General features: G+C 37.4%; 1 protein-coding gene across 2 annotated transcripts in view; it reads right to left on the reverse strand.

Moving 5' to 3' along the window:
- The window catches only part of GPR158 (G protein-coupled receptor 158), a 410,138-nt gene extending 384,142 nt beyond the window's left edge, over nucleotides 1-25,996 (reverse strand). Inside the window, exon 1 of one of the 2 annotated variants that reach the window (XM_072825311.1) lies at nucleotides 24,039-25,996. In XM_072825311.1, the coding sequence (XP_072681412.1) occupies nucleotides 24,039-24,940 (902 nt within the window). In that variant the 5' untranslated portion in view covers nucleotides 24,941-25,996. The remainder of the gene's footprint in view (nucleotides 1-24,038) is intronic. The other variant, XM_072825312.1, reaches the window with a different exon arrangement.
- Between the last annotated feature and the right edge of the window lie 266 nt (nucleotides 25,997-26,262).

Consider the following 26,262-nt stretch of genomic DNA (forward strand, 5'->3'; position numbering starts at 1 on the left):
TTTTATCATGGTTACATAAGATGTTAACGTTACTGGAAGTTGAGTGAAGGTATGTGGAAACTTTCTATACTATCTTTGCTAATCTTCTTAAAATCTAAAATTATTTCAAAATAGTTAAAACTTTTCATTTATAAAAACTAAAGTTCTTGAAAAGGTAAATAAGAGAGACTTAAGTATTAAAAAGAAAACATGCAAATAAAATAGGCAAATAAATACACAGAATGAAAAATACAAAGGAATGCTTTTTAAAAAGTATTAAGATTAATGATTCTCTAATAAACTTTTAAAAACTAAAGTTAATGGATAAAGGATAAATTGGTAGAAAATATAAAATGTCAAACTTGCCCAAGAAGAAATATAAAACTTGAGTAGGTCAATAAGCATAAAATATTTAAAGCCTTCACTTCCTAGAAAAACTTCAGACTTACATATTTTACCTACGAATTCTATCAAACTTTTAAGTAATAGTTCTTATATTTTTACAAGTTTTTAAAATAAAAATATAACCAAAACAGTGAATTTTATGTGACTTTGATTCCAAACCATATGAGAACAATACCTAAAATAAATGTAGCCCCCTCTTAACTACATGTAGATCCAAGAGTCCTAAAGGAAATATTGGATAAATAAATGTTAAAATATCTTAAAATAATTGTTTATCATGATCCACTGGAGTAGATCTCAAGAATGAAAGGATGTTTTAATATAAGAAAATATATCAATAAGGAAAGATGGTGGTAGAATAGGAGGATGACAGGCTTGCCTCATCCTATAAATATAACCAAATAATTATCAAATCACCCTAAATATCCCAGAGATTGACCTTAAGACTGGCAGAGCAGGGGCAGCCTGGGTGGCTCAGTGGTTTAGCACCACCTTCGGTCCGGGGCGACTCCCAGGTTGGGCTCCCTGATGGAGCCTGCTTCTCCCTCTGCCTGTGTCTCTGCCTCTCTGTCTCTGTCTCTCATGAATAAATAAATAAAATCTTAAAAAAAAAAAAAAAGACTGGCAGAACAAATTTCACAACCAAAGGTTGAGAAGAGGTCACATTGAAGAAGGAAGTATGGATACAGAGTTTGGAAGAGAAGCAGATTATGGCTTCTGTAGCGGGAATGGAGTGGTTTTGGAGAAGAATGAGAGACAGACTAGCACACAAGGGAATTAATGGAAAAGTGAAACCCCAAAGCAATTGTCTTGGAAGGTGAGAGGGCCCAAATTTCATGACTTCTGGCAACAACTGGGGCTTAAAGCCTGGAACTATAAAGATCAGCAGGCTTGGCTGTGATAGACCCCCAGGGCACTGCACTGCTCTTGAAGAGAAGGCAGGCAAACAACCCATAGACACACAGCATGGAAACAGCAATCTGAAGAGCACCTGGGGCACAGAGTGGGAAGATTATTTGCTCATCTCAGAGCACATCCTAGAGAGACAGTGTTCATGGAAAGACCCTTCAAGGAGCAAAGGAACTGGCTAGTGCTATTTTTCTCCCCTGCTCCTCTGCATAAGCAGAGGGCCACCTGTGGGAACTAGTGCAGCTCTGACATTCACCACCTAAATCGCTTACACCAAACTCTCCCCCACCATGTCCTGTGAAACTACCCTTCCCAGTCACGCTTCAACCCCATTATAGCAGAACCTCTCCTCCAGAAGACCAACTCAAAACCCTGGAAACACCACATCTCCCAATGTGTAGGAGTTTTGTGGAGCCTCAGTTCCCGCAGTGGTGGGGACCGGTCTCATTTCACAAACATATGAGAACATACCTAGTTAAAAAGTGCCATGTTCAGGCTAGGGACCAAACATTGCCAATAACAGGCAAAGAGAACCTCTTCAGACAACTGGACTGAAATATAAAAGTAGGAAAGGTAGGAAACACAAAAGTAAAAATGAATTTTTCTGTAAAAAAAATCAAGGAACTCACAAAATAAAAGGATATAAGATATTTTTTAAATGCCTAAAAAAATAAAAATGAATAAAATAAATAAATGAAATAAAATGCCTAAAATGTGGGGAGGGGATGAGAAAATTATGGGTTCAATTAAATGAACATCAACTTAATATATATTGCTATGTGCAGAAGTTATACAAACCCATTTGTACTAATATATCAGAAACCAGTAATAAACATGCAAAAAATAAAGAGAAATCCAGATATATCACTAGTGGAAATCAGCAAACCATAAAGAAAGACAAGAAAGGATCAGAGATAATCTTCAGAAACAACCACAAAACACATAATAAAATTATAATAAATATATATCAGTAACTACTTTGAATATAAATGGGCTAAACACTCCAATCAAAAGATATAGAACAAGAGAATGGGTAAAATAACAAGACCTATGTAAATACTGCCTATAAGAAATTCAGTTTAGACCTAAAGCCACCTGCAGGTTGAAAGTGAGTGGATGGAAAAACAAATGTCATGCAAATGTATATCAAAAGAAAGCTGGAGTAGCAATATTTATATTGGACAAATAGTTTTAAAATGAATACTGTAACAAGAGGCAAAGGAGGACATTAATAATAATGGGGACAAGTCAACAAGAAAATATATTTATGCACCCAACATAGGAGCACCCAAATACATAAAACAATTAATAACAAACATAAAGGAATTAATCGATAATATAATGATAGTAGGAGACTTTAACCCCCACTTACATCAATGAACAGATAATCTTAACAAAAAATCAACAAGGAAACAATGGCTTTGAATGACATAAGAGAACAAGTGGATTTAACAGAAATATTCAGAATATTCCATTCTAAGACAACAAAAAATACACATCCTTTTCAAATGCACATAGAACATTCTCCAGAATAGATCACATACAGCCTCAACAAATTCAAGAACATAAAAATATTACCATGCAACTTTCTGACCGCAATGTATGAAACTAGAAGCCAACCATAAGAAAAATCTTGGAAAGACCACAAATACATGAGGTTAAAGAATATGCTGCTCAACAATGATTGGGTCAACTAGGAAATAAGACATTAAAAAGTACATGGGAAAAAAATGGAAATGAAAACACAATGATCCAGAATCTTTGGGATGCAGCAAAAGTAATTCTAAGAGGGAAGTTCATAGCGATACAGGCCTACCTCAAAAGCAAAAAAAAAAAAAAAAAAAACCTCAAATAAACAATCTAACCTTACACCAAAAGGAGCTAGAAAAAAGAAGAATAAATAAAACCTAAAACCATCAGAAGGAAGGAAATAAAGATTAGAGCAGAAATAAATGATATAAAAACAAAAGAGTAAAACAGATCAATGAAACCAGGAGCTGGTTCTTTGAAAAAACAAATTAATAACTCTAGCCACTTATCAAGAAAAAAAGAGAAATGGCTCAAACAATCACAAATGAGAAGAAATAACAACCAACACAAATACAAATAACTATAAGAGAATATTATGAAAAACTATATGCCAACAAATTGGACAATCTAGAAGAAATGGATAAATTCCTATAAATATATAAATTCCCAAAACTGAAACAGGAAGAAATAGAAAATTTGAACAGACTGATAACCAACAAAGAAATTGAATCAGTGATCAAAAAAAAATTCCCGAATAAAAGTCCAGGGACAGATGGCTTCACAGGTGGATTCTATCGTACATTTAAAAAAGATTAATACCTACTCTTCTCAAACTATTCCAAAAAATAGAAAAGGAAGGAAAACTTTCAGATTCATTCTATGATACCAAAACCAGATAAAGACACTACTAAAAAACAGAACTGTAGGCCAATATCTTTAATAAACATAGATGCAAAAATCCTCAACAAAATACTAGCAAACTGAAACCAACAATACATTTTTTAAAAATTATTCACCACAATTGACTGGAATTATTCCTAGATAGCAAGGGTGGTTCAATATTCACAAATAAACCAACATCACATCACAAAGAGAAACAATAAGAACCATATGATCATTTCAATAGACACAGAAAAAGCATTTGACAAACTATAGCATCCATTCATGATAAAAACTCTCAACAAAGTAGGTTTAGAGAGAACATACCTCAAAATAATAAATGCCATATATGAAAAACCCACAGTAACATTATCCTCAATACAGAAAACTGAGAGCTTTTCCCTTAAGGTCAGGAAAAAGACAAGGATGTCCACTCTCACCACTTTTATTCAACATAAAACTGGAAGTCCTAGCCTCAGCAATCAGACAACAAAAAATAAATAAATGGCATCGAAATTGGTAAAGAAGTAAAACTTCCACTATTTGCAGATGACCCAAACACTCTACTAAAAACCTGCTAGACCTGATAATTCAATAAAGTCTCAGGATACAAAATCAATGGACAGAAATCTGTTGCACTTCTATACACCAATAATGACAGAGCAGAAAGAGAAAATTAAGTAAACAATCCCATTTATAATTGCATCAAAAATAGTAAGATACCTAGGAATAAACCTAGCCGAAGAGATAAGACTTATACTCTAAAAACTATAAAACACAGATGAAAGAAATTGAAAACACAAAAAAATGCAGACATTCCATGCCTATGGATTAGAATAACAAATACTGTTAAAATGTCTATACTACCCAAAGCAATCTACACATTTAATGCAACCCCTATCAAAATAATGGCAGCATCTTACACATAGCTAGAACAAACAATTCTAAAATTTATATAGAACCACAAAGACCCTGATTAGCCAAAGCAATCTTGATAAAGAAAACTATGAAGCTGGAAGTATCACAATTACAGACTTCAAGCTATATTACAAAGCTGTGGTGATCAAGACAGTATGGTAGTGACACAAAAAATAGATACATCAATAGAACAGAATAGAAAATCCAGAAATAAACCCACAATTATATGGTCAATCTTCAACAAAGCAGGAAAGAATATCAATGGGGAAAGCCTCTTCAGCAAGTAGTGTTGGGAAAACTGAACAGCAACATGCAAAAGAATGAAACTGGACCACTTTTTTACACCATACACAAAAATAAATGCAAAATGAAATAAAGAACTAATTGTGAGACCTGGAAGTATAAAATTCCTAGAAGAGAAAACAGTCAGTAACCTCTTTAACTTTGGCCATAGCAACTTTTTTCTATATGTCTCCTGAGGCAAGGGAAACAAAAGCAAAAATATACTATAGGGACTATATCAAAATAAAAAGCTTTTGCACAATGAAGGGAACAATCAACAAAACCAAAATGCAACCTTCTAACTAGGAGAAGGTATTTGCAAATGACCTGATAAAGGGTTAGTATCCAAAATACATAATAACTTATACAACTCAACACCAAAAACAAACAAATAATCTAATTAAAATTGGCAGAAGACCTGAACACACATTTCTCCAAAGAAGACATACAGATTACCAACAGACACATGAAAAGATGTTCATTATCATTTACCATTAATGCAAATCAAATCTACAATGAGATATCACCTCCCACTTGTCAGAATGGCCAAAATCAACAACACAAGAAACAACAGATATTGGTGATAATATAGAGGAAAAGGAACCCTCATGCACTGTCAATGGGAATGCAAACTGGTGCAGCCACTGTGCAAAACAGTATGGAGGTTCCTCAAAAAGTTAATCACACTACTACAATAGACAAGATAGTGAAGAAGCTCAAGTGCCCATCAACTGATGAATGGATAAAGAAAAAGTGATATATATATATATATATATATAGTCACACAATGGAATATTAGCCATAAAAAAATGAAATCTTGTCACTTGCAACAACATGGGTGAAACTGGAGATATAATAATAATAATACGCTACTCAGAGAAAGACCAAGACCATATGATTTCACTCATATGTGAAATTTAAGAACAAAACAAATGAGCAGAGGAAAAAGAAGAGACAAATCAAGAAATAGATTCTTAACTATAGACAACAAACTGATGGGGTGTGGGCTATGGGTTAAATAGGTGATGGGGATTAAGGAGTACACTTGTAATGAGCACTGGGTATTGTATGGAATTGTAGAATCACTATGTTGTACACCTGAAATTAATAGAACACTATGTTAACTAATTAGAATTAAAATAAAAACTTAAAACCAAAAAAAAAAAAGAAAATACATAGTCACAGCGTTAATAGAAGAAATGAGAAAAATAATCTGATTGTGTTAATCAAGATAAAAACATTTTACAAAATTCTACTACCTAATTTTCTTTAATGATAAACTAAATAAAAGAGAATATTCTTAACCTGATAAAGCTTGCTTCTTCAACAATATATTTAAAGGAGAAACTTTTTAAGATGTTCCCTTTAAGTCAAGAGTGCTTACTATCTCTGATGATGTTTAATATGGTACTGAAAATCACAACTAATTCTCTGAAGAAAAAAATGATATGTAAAGTTCAGGAGAGACTAAACCATCATTATTTGTATATGATCATTTTTCTGACAATAAAATCAACAAATACGAGAATACTAAGAAAGTTCAGCAAGTTTGATAGACACTAGATCAATGTACAAAAATCGATAGCATTTATCTATATCAACAATCTCCAATAAAAAATTATAACTAAAAGATGCCATATAAAATAGCAACAAAACCCATAAATTCTGTAGTAGTTAACTTAAGAATACACAAAATCTCTATGGAAAAATTTTGAAACTAATGAAGGACAAAATGGATGACCTGAATAATATGGAGAGATATCCCATGCTCTAAGAAGGAATAATTTACTGTGTTAAAAATGCAAATTCTGATTAAATGCAGCTATAAATTTAATGCAGAACCAACCAAAATTCCATATGGATTTTGAGAAACTTACAGCTTGCTATAAGTAGAATAATAAAAGTAAGTTGTGAAACGAGGTAGGTTTTGCCCAAGCAATTATTAAAACACTGCCCAATCATGGAAACAAAACATAACATTGACAGAAAAACAGACATGGAAAGCAGTGGAACAAAATAGAGAACTCAGAAACATACATGTGCATATAAGGCACTTAACTGTATGGTAAAGATGATAGTGTTGGGAATCTGGCTCACTAAGTGAACAAAAATAATACCTTGATCCATACCTAATACCATGTACAAGGGTAACTCCAAATGTTAAAAACCTGACTGGGAAAGGTAAAACTTTAAAGTTAGTTGTTGGTAACATAAGAGAACATTTTTGTGGCGAAGTATTGAAAGATTTCTTGAACCCTCAAGCATGAACTGTAAGGCAAAATTTTAAGTAACATAATAAATTTTTGAAAATTCTCTTCAAGGTTAAAGATTATGAACAAAGTTAACTAAAAGGTAACAAATTGGGTGATATTACAATGTCTAAAATTGACACAGTAGTATCTATACACCAGGATCTCTTGTGATTCAATGAAAATATGGGAACCATAATAGGAAACAGGAAAAACATAAACAAGCATTTTACAGAAAAGTAAACACAACAGGCTTACAAGCACATGAAGAGATACGTAAGCAAATTAAAACAATAATGAGATATCACTTTGCATTCATTAAACTGGCAAAAAAAAAATAGCCATATAATTCCAAGTGTTGGCAATAATGTAAATCTATAGGATCCTTTACACCCTACTGGTGAATATGTAGATTGGTACAGCCTATCGAGAGAGCAATCTTGCAATATTTTGTAAAATACATTTGCCCTTCTCTATAACCCAGAAATCCTGCTCTTGTGTATAACTTTCAAAGATATTCTCATTCGAGTCTATAAAGGGCATATAAACTTACAACAGTGTTATTGTAATGGCAGAGAATTGAAGACATTCTGGGTACCCATCCCTGGGACTGGACAGTTTCTACACACAATGCAGCAGTAGAGTACTATATTGCAATAGAGAAATGGACTGATTGTATATGTGGCAACATGAAGAGATTTTTAAAAAGAGTGGTGTGAAATAAAAGCAAAATAATCAGCTATATAGCAAGTATTTAATTAAAATTATTTGTACACAAACAGCATATGAACAGAAGAGCACACTTCGCAGGTGAGTTGCAAATGGGGTCTGATCAAGGAAAAGTGAAAAGACTTTTTTTAAAAGGGAAGATGAGCTATTTACTTTCTGTTCCCATCTAACTATAAAAGAATCTAGATTCATGTTTCAGTGACTCAAGTAATCTTTGTATAGTTTCCTCACTTGGGGCATCTCATCCTCAGAAAGCATTCTCACAAAAGCACCCAGAATCTATATCATTAAACTCTAGCATATAACTACAAGAAATACAGAATAACATAAGAACATAACAACAACAAAAAAAGAACATAAGAACATAAGAACATAGTCTGATGCCCTCTAGAACATCTAGAAGAATTTGTCTTGTCTTGTCTTGTCTTAAAGCAAGAAAATGTTCTCCTCCCCCACACTACTTTGCAGCAGACATGTCCAGAGAAAGCTTGCCAACCAAAACTTTACATAGTGACAAACGTCTTCCATCTGTCTGGCTTCTTGTTCTTGGAAGGTTTTTGGCAATCAAGTCACACCTTCCTTAGTAAGATCTGTACACTTTGTATGCGAAAAAAATAAATAACTCAAGTTTTGTTTTTAAAAAAGAACTGATAAATATAAAATGAAGTAAGTTCAATCGGGAGCAACATCTCTTTTCTATCCACATATACAATCATTGTATTTGAGGGATCCTCAAGGTGATACTTTTTTCAGAATTAAGTGCAGCACATCTCTTAAAATTTGATAATATACGACTGTCCCTCTGAAAAATATATTTTAAGTCTGCTACTTTTATAGAGATAGCTGACTGATGTTTCATTTTGTGGCTTTCCTTCACTGGGATAGTTTTGAGCTTCATTTTATCTAAATTTTAAACAACAAGAGGACAGCTTTTTTTTTTTTTTTTTTATCAAACTCATCCCCAGTGTTGCTTATATCACCTCTATCCTTTCTGAATGGGGTAGGACAATCCCTTGTCAGGGAACTCAGTACAAAGAGATCACCTATATTGATTGATTCATTCATTTTTTTCAAATAATAATCTTATAAAAGAGGAAATACTTTCTTCATTTTAGAATAAGAAAAATTAGGTTCATGTAAGTTCTATAATATGTCCAAAGTCACACTTTTTTAATGTCCAGGGAGGAAAAAAAAGACAAAATATATCTGTCAGGGAATATAAATGTTTAATGTGAATATTGCAGTCTCTCTTAAAACATAAAATAATGATCTCATGCCTTCAGTTTCCTGTTGATTAATTAAAATGCCATTTATGTTAGTGTTTGGCTACAATATCCAAATGAAAATACCTTTTGTGTCAATCATTTCTTAAATTATTAAACTTCTCATTTTTTTTTCTGTTGACTCTTCTTAATATAGATTTTTAAGTCAAACTACCAGCTGACAATCTGCCCGGATTTTTTCACTCTAAATGACTTTTTTCTAGACCCTAATATTTTATACAATAAAAACAAGTCAGCTGTTAATATAGTAATTTTTCACAGAAAGAGATACAGCTTGTGGCAATGGCCACTTCTGATCCAAAAATAACAACAGTAAATAAGGCCATAAAGTAAGTAAAAAAAAAAAAATGTTGCTATTGAAATTAAGATAAATAGCCTTGGGTTAGGTACCCAAGGTGTAAACTAAATATAGGTTTTACTTGTATGCTCTGAACCCTATGTAGACACACACCTAATAAGGAAAAGAGCTGATATGATGTCCAGATCCTTGGTAAGAGTAAGAAGAATGGTCAGAAGACCTAAGTGAGTTCTTGTTCAAGTTGCTGAGTTGAGCATATATTTCTCTACCTCATCCCTTCCCATCCACCTGTAATGGCAGTAAATAAGTATAAAAAGGGAATGAGGCAAAATAGCTGATCAGAGACTTGACACAATTATCTGGGATCATACTGATAATAAGCCAGAGTGGTAAGAGCTCAGTCCAGGACATGATCAGGAAAGGGCTATAAGGTGAACACTGCTCTTCCAGCAGACTTTTCAGAAAGATTTTAAGCTCAAAGTCAATTGCAAGTAGAAGTAGAAAATGCAGCAGACATCAAGGTGATGAACTGAAGGACTTCCATCAATTACACAAGTTGTCACAACCTCTCCTTGTGTGCAGCAAGGGTATTTATCCCCAAACTGAAAACCAAGAATCATTCTGTAAATAGATAAAAAGAAATACCTGAGAAGAGCTAAAACTTCTAAAATTGGTTGTTAGTTATCCCAGAATAGAAGTCTAGGGTGGTCCAGAGACTGCCAACTTCCTTCTCCAGTATCCTAAAGTGAATGAAGCCTGACAATCAAGGGAGAAGTCTACTGAGGAACTAGGCCTACATGTCTGACACAAGGCTCCATGTCCTCTAGCTATGTAAATTAACCTAGCCCTTTAATCAGAAAATTGATGACTAAGGATCACATTTGAGATGAACTGGTAGCATAAAGGAGAAGAGCTGGTATGAAAAAGCAAAACAACTAAACCAGGAACAAACAGCAATAATTCAGGCAACAGAAGACAATTTAATAAGTATTTTAAGTTTCTCAAAGAGATTTAAGAAAATGAACATACAATTATGATAAAAAATCAGAGCAAGAGTTTGTAGAAATTAAAAGAGATTGCCAGATGAAAACTAATTCACTAAAAAGGAAAAAATAAGAAAATCCCCTAGAAGGGAAAGTAAAAAGAAAAAGATGAAAAAATGAGAGAAAAGTTAAGAAATATGGAGATCAATCCAGAAAGTCAAATATCTAAATGTTTCTGGAGTTCCAGAAAGAGAAATGGGTATGAGAGAGTAATTTTAAGCACTCATAAAAGAAAATTTCTGAGTGGAAAAATCTAAAACAGCCAACTAAGTGGTAAGGTTGATGAATAAAAAGAATCACATCTAAGCACATCATCATGAATATTCAGAACCCCAAGGAAAAAGAAAAGATCTTAAAGTTTCTATGAGAAGAAAAGAAACAATTACCTACAAAAGTGTAATAAATCAGGTTAATATCAATTTTTTTTTACCAGCACCAATGAATGCTGAAAACAATGTCTTTAAAATTCTGAGGGCAAAATGACTTTGAACCTATAACTCTATATTCTGACAATCAATCATACAAAAAGACATGTTTTCAGACATGGGAAGACTTAGAAATTTTACTTAGAAGGTACCTGAGATGCTTAGAAAGTATTTGAAATGTACTCCATGGGATGAAAAAATAAGAATTCTAGAACTAAGAGAACCTGAATCCAACACACAGTTGGATTCAAAATTTCAGTAATTTGAGGAAATTTCCATGATGGTTATTCTGCAGAAGTCCTAAAGCAATTTTGGGACTCCAATAAGAATGCCTTCATCAAAAATGTGAAATTTTCTTTAACCAATATCATGATTGATTAAAAAGTCAAATGATCTTAGAAATAATAATATGGTTCCTTTTTATTTCTTTAACATGAAAAAGGAAAGCAGATGGCAATTCCAAAGGCAGGGAGCAATATGTGAAAAGTCTCCATGCAGATATATGCAAACTAAACCATGGTCTTGAGCAACTGGTCTAGAGAGAGATAATCCATTGGCACTTGAAATTTGGAACATTCTGAAAATGACAGATTCAGTTATTCAAGTTTCAATTCTTAGAGGCAATGAATAGACAAAGCACAGCTTTTTTTTTTGCTTGTTTTGGTTTTGGTTTTGGTTTTTGGTTTTTGGTTTTTGCTTCTTTACTGCAGTGACAGGTTATAAATGCCACCATCTTTAATTATCTAAAATACTGGAATAGCAAGAGAAGTAGGAAGACAATGAAAAGTAAAAAAAAAGAAGATACTATTTAAAATTTATGGGTGCAAAAATTGAGGTAACCAGTAGAAAAATTAAAAATACAATTAATGAAACAAGAGAGGAGGGTAAGGAAAAATGAAATATAAAGATGCTAAATCCCACATTTGTCACATTGGAGGAGCTAATGATGATTATTTTATTTCCTAAAACCCATAATCCTGATTTTCCATTTTTAATGTACCTCATTAGAGATACATTCCTACCTATACTTCCTATCATGGAAACTCTACCTCCAAATTCACATCCAAATGTTAGTGGTCTTTCTTCTGGCTCTTCCAATCTCATGTCTATGCTTTATGCCTCTCACTGGCAGTTTTTCAGGCAGCCCTTGACCTCTACATCTTAGACCTGAGCACAAAGGACAACAGAGAGTGTCAGAAAATGCCAAATGACAAGACCTGCCAGCTACCAGCTTGAGAGAAGTCAGGGACCCACAGGATGTCATTCCAGGAATGCTGGTAAAGAAAAAGAATGCTTTGCCCATAAGTTAACCTGCTGTGCCTCTGTCCTTATTCTCCTGTCTGCATCTGAAAAATACTTCCCTTACAGGTTTGAGCCAGGGGGGAAGAAAAGCACCCAACTTATTTTTGCAAGAAATTTTGGATTTTTTATTTCTACCTCCCTTGCTGCTCAAATTCCAATTTATTCATTCACATTTGAGAATGGAGCAACTGTGGGATGCCTGGGTGGCTCAGCAGTTGAGCATCTACCTTTGGCCCAGAGCATGATCCTGGATTCCCAGGATCTAGTCCCACATCCGGCTCCCTGCATGGAGCCTGCTTCCCTCTCTGCCTACGTCTCTGCCCCCCCACCCCACCCCTGTCTCTCATGAATAAATAAAGTATTTTTTTTTTTAAAAAAAGAGAGAGACTGGAGCAACTAAAAATACCTCATTCTTTGACTGAAATCTCATCAGAGAGACTGGAAAACTCAAGCTCTCAGAGAGCTATGTGAGGAAGTAGCAAGAAGGCCAACACTAAAATGAAGAAAGAAAAATCTGCCAAAATAAAATTAGAACACTACAATAAAACCATCCAAAGAAAAACAATGAAAATGCATCCATAATTTACAGATTGCTATGGGTTAAAACTTTTTAAAGCACTTAATATGTTTCTATATTACCACAATATTTTAACCCACTTATTAAACATCTCCTCTGTGTCTTCCTCTCATTTTTTATGTCATTACCTACCTCTCAATACATTCCGGTAAGACATTCTTTCTATTCTTAAAGCATTTGAAGCTCAATCCTGCCTCAAGGCCTTTGCTCTTACTCTTTCCTATTTAAAACATGATTACCTCAACTTGTTCCATGGCAGTCTCTTTCTCATCCTTCATTTCTTAACTCAAAGATCTTTCCTGACCACCCCATTTAATGCAACCCAACCTACCACTCACCTATTTTTTTAATCTCACTATCCTATTTATATCCTTATAGCACTTGTTTCTATCAAGAATTATTCTACTAATTTTGCTTGCTGATTATCTATCTCCCCCTACCTCCACACACACACACACACAAAAAAAAAATCCATGAGGGCAGGGATTTCTGTCATATCTGTTACATCCCCAGTATCTATAGCCCTACCAAAGTACACATTATAGACTCTATAGTGCTTCTTAAAAGAATACATTACATACCTTATGCTAAACTCTTTATACATATATATGACTGTTCACTCTTTACAACAATGAGAGGTACTCTATACCCTTTCAAGATGAAGACATAGAAAGTTAAGTAATTTGCCCAGTGTCACACAGCAAAAGTGAAAGTTCATGGATTCAAGTGTAGGTTTATAATCCCAAAACCCTTCCTCTTAGACACTGTTCCATGCTGCCTCCCTGAAATATGCAAGGCAATTTTCTTGAGGCACTGAATATGGGAAGTCATAAAATGTGGTCCTTGGCATTTGAAGGCCATGTAGAACTAGTTGGGGAAATTGGACTTTTACATACAGAAATAAATAAGTAATAATACCAAGCAGCTGCTTTCATGATAGCCCCTATTTTAAAGGTGAGAAAACAACCTGAAATAAAGAAAGGGAGATATAGCATAATACTTAGTGGCCTACCATTCCAAGCCTCAGTACCTGTGATCTCTCTGCCTTCCTAAAAAACCTGCTATTCATTCTACCCCTACCAGTACGATCATTCACAATATTGGATTGCCAGATTTTTTTGATGACTAAAGCTGAAAATACTAAGCATTTACAATTTTTAATTTTTATTCTTTAAATCTTGAGAAATGGAATGTGTGGGTTATAACCTTATCAAACACTGCTTGCTTTTCCCAAGTTTGGGCTTAAGGACGAATTGCTTCTGAAATACAAAGACTTTTTACTTATTATAATCTTCTGAATCTATCCTCAAACTATCTCATTCACATGGTCTGGAGAGGGCCTAGGAATGTATTATGAGGCTTTTCAGTTGATCCTGATGCTCAGCAAGGTTCAAGATCAGTGAATAATGAATATAAATTAACTTTCATTTGATGACGTGGGGTGTTTTTATTTGTACCTATGATTAAACTGCAAGTTCACCGCAGCCATAGCTAGTGCAAGTGGTGGTCACTTCCCTGGGCCTCAATTTCCTTCCCTTTAAAAGTAACAATAAATTAGATTATATGATCTCTAAAATCCTTTTGACTTCTAATATTCTAATTCTTCAAAAATGAGCTTTCCCAGGACATTGACTAAAACTTGCTTTTTTAAATAATGCCCCCACCACCCCACACGCACATACTTTCTTTTTCAAAATGCATCCTTTATTGAAAAACCTTAAATATAAAACATTTAACCATAGAAATAGTAAAAACATTTAAACCATTAGTAACAAATTCTGCAAATAGTTTGCCAAGTTTTTCTTTTTGAGCCCTGATGACATATTAATGTAGATTAATATTCCATTGATCCATCAAAATTTTCCAGTTCTCGCTCATATCAGGTTCTATATGTGAAATGATCTTATGTTCCAAATAAATAAATACGTGATCTGATAGACTTATACACACACACACACACACACACACACATATACACATGCATACAGAACCCTTGAAATAGCCCCAGAATAGTATATTTATATGAATTCTCTCCCCACCAGCAGCTTTCAACCATAGGCAGTTTTGCCCTCAAGAAGATATTTGGCAATGTTTGTAGACATTTTTGATTATCATAGTGGGCAAGGAGGTTGCTACAAGCATCATAGGAGGCAGCCAGAAGTGCTGCTAAACATCTAAAAACAAACAAGACTGGAATGAAATGTCAATAAAGCCTAGGTGAAGAAACCCTGCTCTATGCAGTGGTCTGACATATCAAGTAAGGGAAAGTCCAACTTCACTCAGGCAGCTGACTAGAAAAAAAAGGAAAAACATTCACTTCCACAATTCCATTTGAATCTCTTTAACCAAAACTAATTACATGACTACACCATGAAGTTTTTATTTCCACCCTGAAACCTCTAAGCCCTTTAGAAAAGAAAGATATATTTCTTCCTGTTTTTGGTCTATAAGTGGTCTTTTATTCTCATTATCTTAGGCATTTTCCCACAGAGTGAGTGAAATTCTTCACCAGATAGTGTGGGAAAGATTTTGATAATCCTTACCGGACCTAATCTGAAAACAAAAGTTTCTACAACTACTGGCCCAATATTTTGTATATTTCACACAAATTGAAAGAAATGTGGGAGCACCTGGCTGGCACAGCTGGTAAAGCATGCAACTCTTGATCTCTAGGTTGTGAGTTTGAGTCCCACATTAGGTAGAGAGATTCCTTAGAAATAAAATCTTAGGGGAATCTGGGTTGCTCAGTGGTTGAACATCTGCCTTTGGCTCAGGTCATGATCTCGGAGACCTGGGATTGAGTCCCATATCAAGTTCCCAGCAGGAAGCCTCTTCTCCCTCTGCCTATGTCTCTATGTGTCTCTCATAAATAAATAAATAAATAAATAAATAAATAAATAAATAAATAAATAAATAAATAAATTCTTTAAAAAAATAAAATCTTAAAAAAAAAGAAATTGTAGCTCCATGTTTTAGGATAGCTTGCCTTTTTTAAACAAATTATGAAGGCAAATAGCAATCTAATTTATATGTACCAGTGATGTCTAGATTTTGTGTTTCCATATATGTACATTTTGCTGCATCTTGATAACTTAAAGATGATAATAGAACTGTATAGTTGGAGATATCTTGGAATTTATTTTCTCATTTCCTAATATTATAATTCATCAAATATAAGATACCATTAATCGAAAGATACATTATATTGTGTGCCATTAAAAGAAAATGTATGCTAATTGAAAATGACATGCTCTCAATCATAAGACAGATCTCAAGTTAAAAGACATCAAAATGGGGGGAAATGCATCTCAGAATTGATAAAATACATTATTCTATACTATATCATCTTTCCTCTTTCTCAGATAAAAGCCATGTGTCAAATTATTCTATAAAAGTTTTTCCGTACTCTGGTTTCTCTTTGGATCACTGAATAAATCTTTCACCTTTTACTATGAAAGTTCTTCCATAATAATGTAAAAAGGCATACCCATGGGACAAAACACATAAATAGTAAGAAAACAAGGTTAAGGAAATAAACCAAAATCTTATGTAACTCTAAGTTTCCTTTTAAGTTCTAGGTGCACTGGGTACTTTGCTAACTGGACAGAATTATTTTTTAAAAATTCCACATTGTCTTGTTGTGGTTATAGTTTTTAACTAGGGGGATGCTACAACAAATATTATAATGGATAAAAATTAACTGGATTCAATTAATTAGAATTAATAGTTAACCACATAATAGAGAGACTGCCTTCTATGACAGAAAGGTAGGTAATAGGATTTTTGTTTGGGAAAAATGATCTTGGGGTCAGACCACTTAAGCTAATTCTGTGTTTTCTATAAATTCTACCTATAACGAAGATAACGAAACTAGACATATTTGCTCTGAGACATAATTGTAATTGCTTTGAGACACTACAATATCCTTAAATACAAAAAAAGAAAGTTCATCATAGCTCCTATACTAAGCTTGGCATTGTAGAATAAGATAGGAGGGAACCTGAGAAAGACAATTCACTGAAGAAGTATTTCATAGAACAACCTATCCACCTAAATAATTTTAATAGTTTTTTTTCCTAAAGAAAAAAAGATTTGTTGGATGAGTAAATGCCCAGAGAAAATAGAAATTTACACAGAGAAATGGGTTTTTTGTGTGTGTGTGTGTTTTTTTTACTAAAAGCTAAAAAGCAAATAAGGGTAAAAGACCAACAGAAAGAGCTCCCCCCTCCCTAGTGCATATGCCAAAGCTGTGGACAAGAGCTTAATAACACCATTGGCTGCAAACTCTCCAAGCATAGCCCCAGTATCAGTGTGTGGCCTATTTGTGAATAGCAGCCATTAAGCTTCCAAAGTTATTAAAATCCCAATGTACTATTTTAGTAATTCGGCTAAAATAACCCTGTAAATACCAATCCAGATCTGAAGAGAGAAAATAAACAAGGCTGAAGATCTGAAGAGAGAAAATAAACAAGAGAGAAAATAAACAAAACAATGTTTTGGTACCAACCAAATGCAAACTAACAACAACATACTTCTTGGCATCCTGTTATGTTACAATATAATCATAAAACATAATGCATATTGGAAAAGGGTAGCCATAAAACCCTGAACAGTGAACAACAAACTGCTGTCTTTCTGCAATTAAAAGTAAAATTTGACTTATCTAGCATTTGAAGACATAAAACCAGTCTAGCGAGGGCATCAGTTCCCTCTCCAGAGGGCAGGCATATACTTTTGTTATTTATTTAGCAATCTCAGAAATCTCATTTCTGCTTTCAAATGTATATTCTACAAAATGGCAAGTAATGCTGTGCCACTGCTGCACCACAATAAATAGGCCTTTTTGAAATTTTAAAATTAGCCAACTACAGAAATAAACTGAAAATGGGTTGTCATTAAGAGGTAAGGAGCTTCAAAATGCCTAAACATTGGTTATCTTGAGGGAAGTTACATGAGTATACTGATGCACCTGATTTAGAAATCTGCAAAATAGCTTCATATTGCCTTTAAGTAAAACCAGGGGATCTTTCAAGATCTAGAATATCAGATCATGCTTATTCTTATTTTTAAGTGGCATTCAAAGAAAAAAAAAAGAAAAAGAAAGGAAGAAAGGAAGAAAAGAAAGAAAGAGAAAAAGAAAGAAAGAAAAAGAAAAGAAAAGAAAGAAAAAAAGACAATAAAAAGAAAAGAAATAGTGGTCTCAATTCCACTAGCATATATACTTAGTCTGTATCAAGGAGGTTTTCTCTATTCTGTGAATAAATGACTATGATAACATACATTGAACATACATGAACATGATCTCCATTTAAGTGAAAATATATTAACTGTTTTCAGCATTATAATCAAAGTCCAAAAGTTAAAGTAAAAGGTTTAATTAGGTACATAATCATAGGCTTTTAGGGTTATAAGGAACCCTACAGGTCACCTAGACCAACCCCCTCAATTTACAGATAGGGAAACTGAGGACTAGAAAGGCAACCACTGTCCATGGTGATACCATGAGTCAAAGATGTGGTCCAGGCTGGTGACAACATCTTCTATCTCCAAGACCCATGTTTCCACCCTGATCCACTGTCTTTACAAGACTTCACAATAATTAAGGATGAAACAAAACCATCATATAAATTATAAATGACTACTAATCACATGACTTTAGTTCAGCTAAACTAAGAAAGTTTATGTCTGAGGAGTGTATTTGGGAAGCCGGAAGCTACAATACAAAATACTTACTAAACTTCCTGTGTGATCACAATTCTTCATTTAGTCATTAAAGAATCCCAAAGGAGATGTACTTTACTATTCACAGCTTACAGATGAGATAACTGAGACAAAAACCTCAGTAACAGAGGTTGATCTAAAAACTCTTTGCTCAATAACCTAGGTAAGCATCTCTGTGCTGTTTCTATAGACAACCTCTCCACCACTATCATTACCCCACAAGAGAGACGTAGGATATGTTTAGCTTGGATCAAGATGGTCATTTCCCTTATACTTTAAGTGAAGTGCCCTCTTCTGTGGAAATCAGATATCTGTAGCAGAATTATTGGTGGAGGTGTACAGGTGCAGTATGCTGAGAATGAAGTGACCCCTCAAGAGTCAGCGAATCAGTGACTTCGATATTTCTTCTGTTAGGTTCTAAGAAGGGGTTTCCACACCATTTGATCTTTCCTTCATAGCCCTATTGCTGTTTTTTACCAACACCAGGTCTGACATCCACATGGTTTCCTCTTTCTCTGTGTGTTACTTTCCCAACAATACTATTTCCACAAGCTACTGCACTTGTGTGTATCCACCCTATTTCCAAAGCCTACTTGTTGACAATTTGAATAGACCAATCAAGAACGTATAGAACAAAGGGTTAGAAAGGTATTTAGATAGCATCAAGTCCATTCTCACATATTAATTCTGCAGAAGCTGACTTCCAGACGGGTAATACAGCCAGTCAGAGACAAAACTGGAACTTGAGGCAAAGTTCTGTCAAGTCTAATATTCTTCCTACTACACAACATACTTGGTTGTATGATTGGCCTAAAAATAATAAGTGTATATGACTTATTTGGACCAAATATATTATTTCAAATCATTGCTGTGTTGTATTTTTTAATAACAAGGTGAAAACAAAGTTGGTAATCAAGAAATAGCAGCATAGGACCGTAGAAAGACCTACCTAAGCTTCACAGCTAGATAGATCTAAATTTTATTTTTGCTGCCTAACATACTAGCTATGTACCTTAGGCAAGCTACTTAACTTTTCTGAAGTTGTCACTATGGTGGATTACAAAGAATTAGATGCAGTGGTGTATATGAAGTATCTGACATCTAGTAGGTGCTCAAAATATATTGGTTTCCACTAATTCTAAGCTGCCACAAAAGAGCTGTGCCATTCTAGCAAGTTCCTTTAGCCCTTTGGGTCTGTTTCCTCCATTGCAAGTTCGGAAGATGAAAGAAGCCAAATGAATTCCTAAGTCCCTTTTGGCTTGTCAAAAAATAATTAGTTCCCAAAGGTTCCTTTACCTTAATTTAAATTCAACGCATAGGTATCTTATATCCATCCTAAGCATTGAATAGTACCAACTACCACCAATGAGATATCTATGATTTCAGCAGAATGGGATCCAACTCCATATCACTTTAAGTTCCACAAAGAAAAATTACTATGCAAAACCAAGGATTTGACTTTACAAGGACATCACAAATCTAATGTAATAAATATAAACAACTGAGGGTATAACTTAAATTATTACTCTCTCTTTTGCTGAGTTGGAAGATGAGAACTAAAATGTTTATACTATATAACAAAAGACCCAGGAGACATTTGGGTCATTAGACATTATTAGAACAGCTAATGCCATTTGGGGGGGGGTAGAAATAAAGAAATGAATAATAAATATTTACCTTCCTATGTGAGCCTTAAAAAAAAAAAGATATATTTATTTAAGGGGAAGGGCAGAGGGGGAGAAAGAATCTCAATCAGACTCCTTGCTGAGCATGGAGCCCAACACAAGGTTCGATGTCAAGACCCTGGGATCATGACCTGAGCTGAAATCAAGAGTGGAGAGACTCAACAGACGGAGCCACCCAGGCTCGCCTCTTCCCAATGTGAGTCTTAAACTAGGCTTTGAAATTTAAGATACTTCTGTTATTCTGAAACAGAAGGGAATAAAATTTACTCTGAGAGGTATTTGATAGTGATAAACATTAACAGAAAAAGATGGTTAGCCATGTTCTCACATTACTTTTAAATTTCATATTTGGGATTTACATTATCTAAAAATGAAATATAACTTAAATGCTTGAATCTTATAAGCAAGACCTGAGAAAATACTAACTGATCTTTTTTTTTTTTTTACTAACTGATCTTAAATGAAAATTTTAACTACAAAATTTTTCCTCCTTTTTCTCTTCCATAAGAAAAGTATTATCAATGGATTTTTCATTATAGATAAGGCTTTTTGCAGATATTATGGAGGTTCAAAATACATTTAAAATAATGTATAGAATTCTTTTTTTTTTAAGATTTTATTTATTTATTCATGAGAGATACAGAGAGAGGCAGAGGGAGAAGCAGGCTCCATGCAGGGAGCCTGACATGGGACTCGATCCCAGGTCTCCAGGATCACGCCCTGGACTGAAGGTGGCACTAAACCGCTGAGCCACCAGGGCTGCCTCATGTATAGGACTCTTAATTATGGTTTCCCAAAAATTTATTTGAGGTTTTCCCTGTACCATGCCTGTATAGTATTATTCACCTATAGAATAGAATTTTAGAATGTATATCTTAGATCATAAAACACCACCACTAACAACAACAGAAAGGATTGCGTTATATGAGTGTGAAGAGACAAGAAAGACCCTTTTAAATATTATCTCATATGTGTGTAAGAAACAATGTATATATTTTTTAATTCAGCAGCCGGTTCTATGAGCTGATTTTTTTGTCCTAAAAGGTGATGAAGGGTAAACTCTGTTCCCCAGGATGCATTGTATGCAAAGGTTAAGAGAGACGCAGAAATATGATTTAGCTCTATACATATTAAGCATAGTGTGAACCAGAGATAGAAGGCCTGGATCCCACTTCTTCCAGTACTATAAAATTGATTTGTGATTTTTGGACAAGTAACTTCACCTTTTTAGTTCTCTTTATCTATTAAACAATAGGAGGAACCATCTGATCTCTTTAAGTTTTCTTCTAGTTCCTATAATTAACATCTGTGCAAATCCTCAATACAGCATTTGAGAGGCACAAGACATGGGCAAAGGCACTCACAGGAGTGCAGTTATTCTGTTCTCCATACATACTGCCAGGAGGAACCAGCTTTGCAGAGAGCCAAACACTAAATGGCCTGGCTTCATGCCTTGGCGAAAGAACACCATTGATGACTACGAAAGCACTTAAAGAAACTCAGCCAGAGGAAACAAACTACTTTCTGTATGTAGTCCAAAAAAACAGGTAGGGGGCGTGTGAGCCCTTGCAACCTCAGATCCTTTGTGTTCTTGGCCTTTCATCCTGGGTGGCAGAAGGCACTGAGTGTATTTAGGTGACTCATGTTTTCTTAGCCTTAAGAGAAATTATTCTGAAATGAATGCTTCTCCTCCTTAGTCCCACATCTGACCCTGGAAAATACATATATTTTTATGCAGCAGCAATACTCTCTGCAGCATTCTTAGAACACCTTCATAAGACAGAGTTTAGCATAGCGGTTAAAAGTATGAAATGGGCTCCAATTCTGGCTCTACTACTCACCTGCTATAGGATCTCAGGAAAAAAGCTTAACCTCTCCCTGCTTCAGGTTCCTTTTCTGTAAAATAGGGAAACTAATAAAACCTAACTCATAGAGTTGTGAAAATTAAGCAAGATATTGCATGCAAAGTGGTTACCACAGAATCTGACAGAATGTAAATGTTATGGATATGTAAAGAGAGAGAGAGAGAGATGCAGACAGACAGATAACAGATGATAGATTGATCCTGGGAACTGGGTCTCCCTAAAAAGACTTATCTGAAGGCCACAAACAATTTGCTGGCAGTGAATGGCATCTGCCGATCTTTCTTCTCCTGAGCAAACAATATGGCAAAGACTCAAAGCTGGGCTCAGCTCTTACTAATAGGATCCTGCAGAAATCAGGAGGAAATGAGATTGATTACCCTGAAAGTAGGAAAGAGTTACTCTGGTTTAAGACAAGGTCTTTAAAAGAGATAGAAATACATGCACACGCACACATACACATACATACATACATACATACACACACACATTTAATATAGTCACACAGAATCAAAGAAGGGGGTTGTTTTTTTTATCTGCCTTCTCAAGTGTTGCTGGCATTAAAAGGTACAGAATTTTATAACTAGATGGCTCCCTGGAGATCATCTAGTTCAAATCCCTCACTTGGTAGATAATAAGTAGCTGAGGCCCAGAGAGGTTAAGCAACTTATTGGAGGGTCATGCAGATGTAAATGACACTGCTAAGACAAACCAGCTTTCTGATTTCCCCTTTTGCCCACCCAGTACTCAGCCTGTTATCTTTCACCAGCTTGGCACCCTGTCCTTGTGCCAAACAGAGCATTAACACACACACACACACACACACACACACACACACACAGGTTTCTTACGTTTGCCTAAGTTCCCAAAAAGTACAGATGCACACCTCAACCCCCAAGACTTGCTGCCAGAGCCTCCCATCATGGAAATTGAGAGGATCCCAGTCAATCTGTGGCCCTCTCCCAGGCTTTAGGAGTTTCTACTCTTGTGTTTCTGTTCCTTCCTCACATCCACTCTTAAGTGCTATTTTCTTAAAAGTTCTTCACCAAAAAGGTAAGGCATTTCCCAGGGCAGAAGTTACCGCTGCTAATTTGCAAATGCTCATCTCCCCACAAATGCTGTACTTTTAGACAGGAAATACAGAAGAACTGTGATTAAATTTCCAACAAGCTCCCTGAGTGAATTCAATCAGAACTAATCCCTTCTTCCCTAAGATAACTCAATCAGATTCATTTATAAAGTGTGTGAGTAGATGAAAGACTGGAAGACACTCAGGTATGCCTGACACAGAGAAGAGGAGGAAGAGGGGAAGAAAAGAGGACTGGGGGATGAGGGAGATGGGTAGCAGAAGCACACTGCCCAAACTGCAAAGTCTGGATCCTGGAGGCAGCTATGCTGCTGAGACTGACTCACCGCTCAGGGGATAGGACTGCAGAGGGGATGCACGGTTTTAATCCTACCCCCTCCAGTAACTAACAGCAGGCTGGTATCTAAAACTACACAAATAGGAAGCAGGTGCAGGCTACCCCTAAGTGGCAGAAATGGGGAATTCTGTCTTCCTCCTGTTCCCTTTTCTCTCTCATCCAATGCTGGCCACTCTGTGCCTGGTGGGCACACCCGGAGCTCTCCAGCTGCCCTCAGATCACCCCCAGAGGGGGAACTCCCCCTCCCTGCTCTCCTGAGGGTTGAAAAGAAGCATAGGCCATCAGAGATGTCTCTCAACTCTGTCAAATGCTCCCCAATCTCTTGCCCCTTGCAGGGAAACTGGTCCGAGAGAAGCCTTCACTGAGCTAACAAACGTAGGGCGCTTCTTGTCCCTAAGCACAGGCGCCCGCCAAACACGGCCCTCAGCCTGCGATCGGCTGAGAGGGTGAGAAGCGTTAAGTGTCACAGCCAAGTGTTCCTTCCCCAACGCGAAACCGGAAGGAAGGCTTCGCTTTTGCCTTTTTTTCCACTCCCTACCTGAATTCGGGGACCAGGTTAGGCTGCAACCCGTAGAAAGCAGCGGAGAGAGTGACCAGCCACCCAGGCTTGTAACTCCCGTTCTCGCACTCCAAATAAGGCGGGGACCACTTGACATGGCTCTTGTCCCCGCCAAGCCCGTCCCGGCGCCGCCAGCTATGGCCCAGGCTCCGGGGCCCCTGGTTAGAGCCGCGGCGGTGTAAGTGGGTCCGCCACTTGCGCCGCAGGCCGTGGAACCACTCGGTCTCCAGCGTGGCGTTGGCCAGGTGGTGTGCCGAGGAGGACAGGTCCTGGAGCAGGATGCGACTCTCCTCGCGGGTGGCCTGGAGGAAAACCTGCGGGGCGGGCGCGGACAGCGACTCGGTGCTGAAGGTGATGGCTGCCCGGGAAATGCTGGGCTCGCCCTCCAGCAGACTCCGCACCAGTGCCTGGTACCACTCCAGGTCGTCCTGCAAGTTCTGCTCCCGCGACTTATTGCTCTGCAGCATCATGTTGAGGAAGTTAGTGGCGTGTGTCAGCGTGTCCAGCGCCCCGTGCAAGGAGGGGTGGGAGCTGGCCAGGGCCGACGACTTCCCCGGCAGGCCCGCCAACTCGTAGCGGCCGGAGCAGTTGGCTCGCTTCAGCTGGTGGGAGTCCCCGGTGTAGAGGTAAGAGGCCACGTCCATGGGCACCTCCTCGGCGAGTTTCTGCGCCAAGATGGTGCCGTCGGTGGAGCGGCTCCAGGGAGCCGAGGGGTCCGAGGCAGCGGCTCGCGCGGGCTGCTGGGCGTGCTGCTTCAGCCTCAGGCTTCTCTCTCGAGGGGAATCCAGCCGTCCCGGAGGGTCGCGGCTGGTGCTAACAGTTCCCAAACCCAGATGAGCGAGCAGGAGGCAGAAGAGTAAGGGATAAGCCATGGCTCCCATCTGCTTCGCAGAGACGAGAGGAGGTAACGGGAGACACTTTGTAAAATTTGGTCGCCAATTTATCAACAGTAAGACTTTTTACTCGGAGTCGTCCCCTTCTCCAGATGGCGGCACCCAGTCGAAAAGGACTTTAAAATAAGAATGTTTCGGAATTGGCCCGGCTGGCTAAGCTACCGTCACAGGAAATCAAATCACCTGTGGCAACGCTGGCTGCACCCGCTCCATAATGGGTCGGCTCGGGATTACGCACCTCACAGCCTTGAGCCGAACAGGTTACATCCCCTCTCGCAGCCGGCGGCTACAGTTAGCCTGCTTACGTCTTCCTGCTCAGCAGCTTCCACCGTCGCTCTCATTGAGGTGTGTTCGAGAGCTGCTGCTGCTGCTGCTGCTGCTGCTGCTGCTGCCGCCGCGGCCGCCAAAGACGCCGCTCCATCATCTCACCCGTGGCAGGTCGTTCCCGCCTCCCGGCTCTGGCTCCTCCTCGCTGCTCCGCGGGGAGGCGCCGAGTGCGCGCACACGGATCCCCACGGCGAGCGCACGACTCGGTCCCAAAGAGCGAAGGTGTCTTTGAAGACGATTGTCTTTCTGGAGTTTATAGGACCAGGCAACTGGTTAACCGGAGTCCTCAGGTTTGGCCACAAACCACACTCCTGTCTCCCCCTTCTCGGGAGGAAAGCCGGTTTAAAGAGGCAGCTTGGCCGCAACCAAACCCATGAAGGGCGGGCGGCTTCAAGCCGTCTGGTTCCCTGTTTGGTCGGCTCCTCTGTCAATCAGCCGACTGCCATTTGTTGGGCTGGGGCGGGAGCTGTCCAGTGCTGAACCCGAGGCGGCACGGAGGAGGCGCAGGAGGAGGCGGCGGCTCGGGATGCAGCAGCTCCGAGTCCTTTCACCCACTCGCGTTCCCTGATGACTCGGAAACCTGCGGGGGCGGGGGTGAGGTGGGCGAGAGCGAAGGGAGAAGCAGAGCGTTTGTGGCTCAGAGCAAAGGAAACTTGGACGTACTGAGGAGGAGGAGGGTGTTGGCGTCTTGCATGCTTAGTTATATCAGCCTTTTCTTTTGCCTGGAAAAGAGGGAGAAAGGGGTTTTCATTTCTGACTTAAATCGAAGAGGAGGGACGTAGGATGGGGACGTGTCCTCCCGAGCATCTGCTCATTTTAGGCAAATTATCAAATCCTCCTCCTTATTGTCGGTTAAAGAAATGATTAAAACCTACTTGCCAAGGTCTTAGCTATGAGGGAGTAATGGAGACATCTACCGGCTGAGCTTCAAGGGGAAAATATGCTATGTTTAAGGAACCTCTGCCTGAAAGGGGTCCAGGATG

Source organism: Canis lupus, chromosome 5 (genome assembly GCF_048164855.1).
Source record: "Canis lupus baileyi chromosome 5, mCanLup2.hap1, whole genome shotgun sequence".
Lineage (NCBI taxonomy): Eukaryota > Metazoa > Chordata > Mammalia > Carnivora > Canidae > Canis > Canis lupus.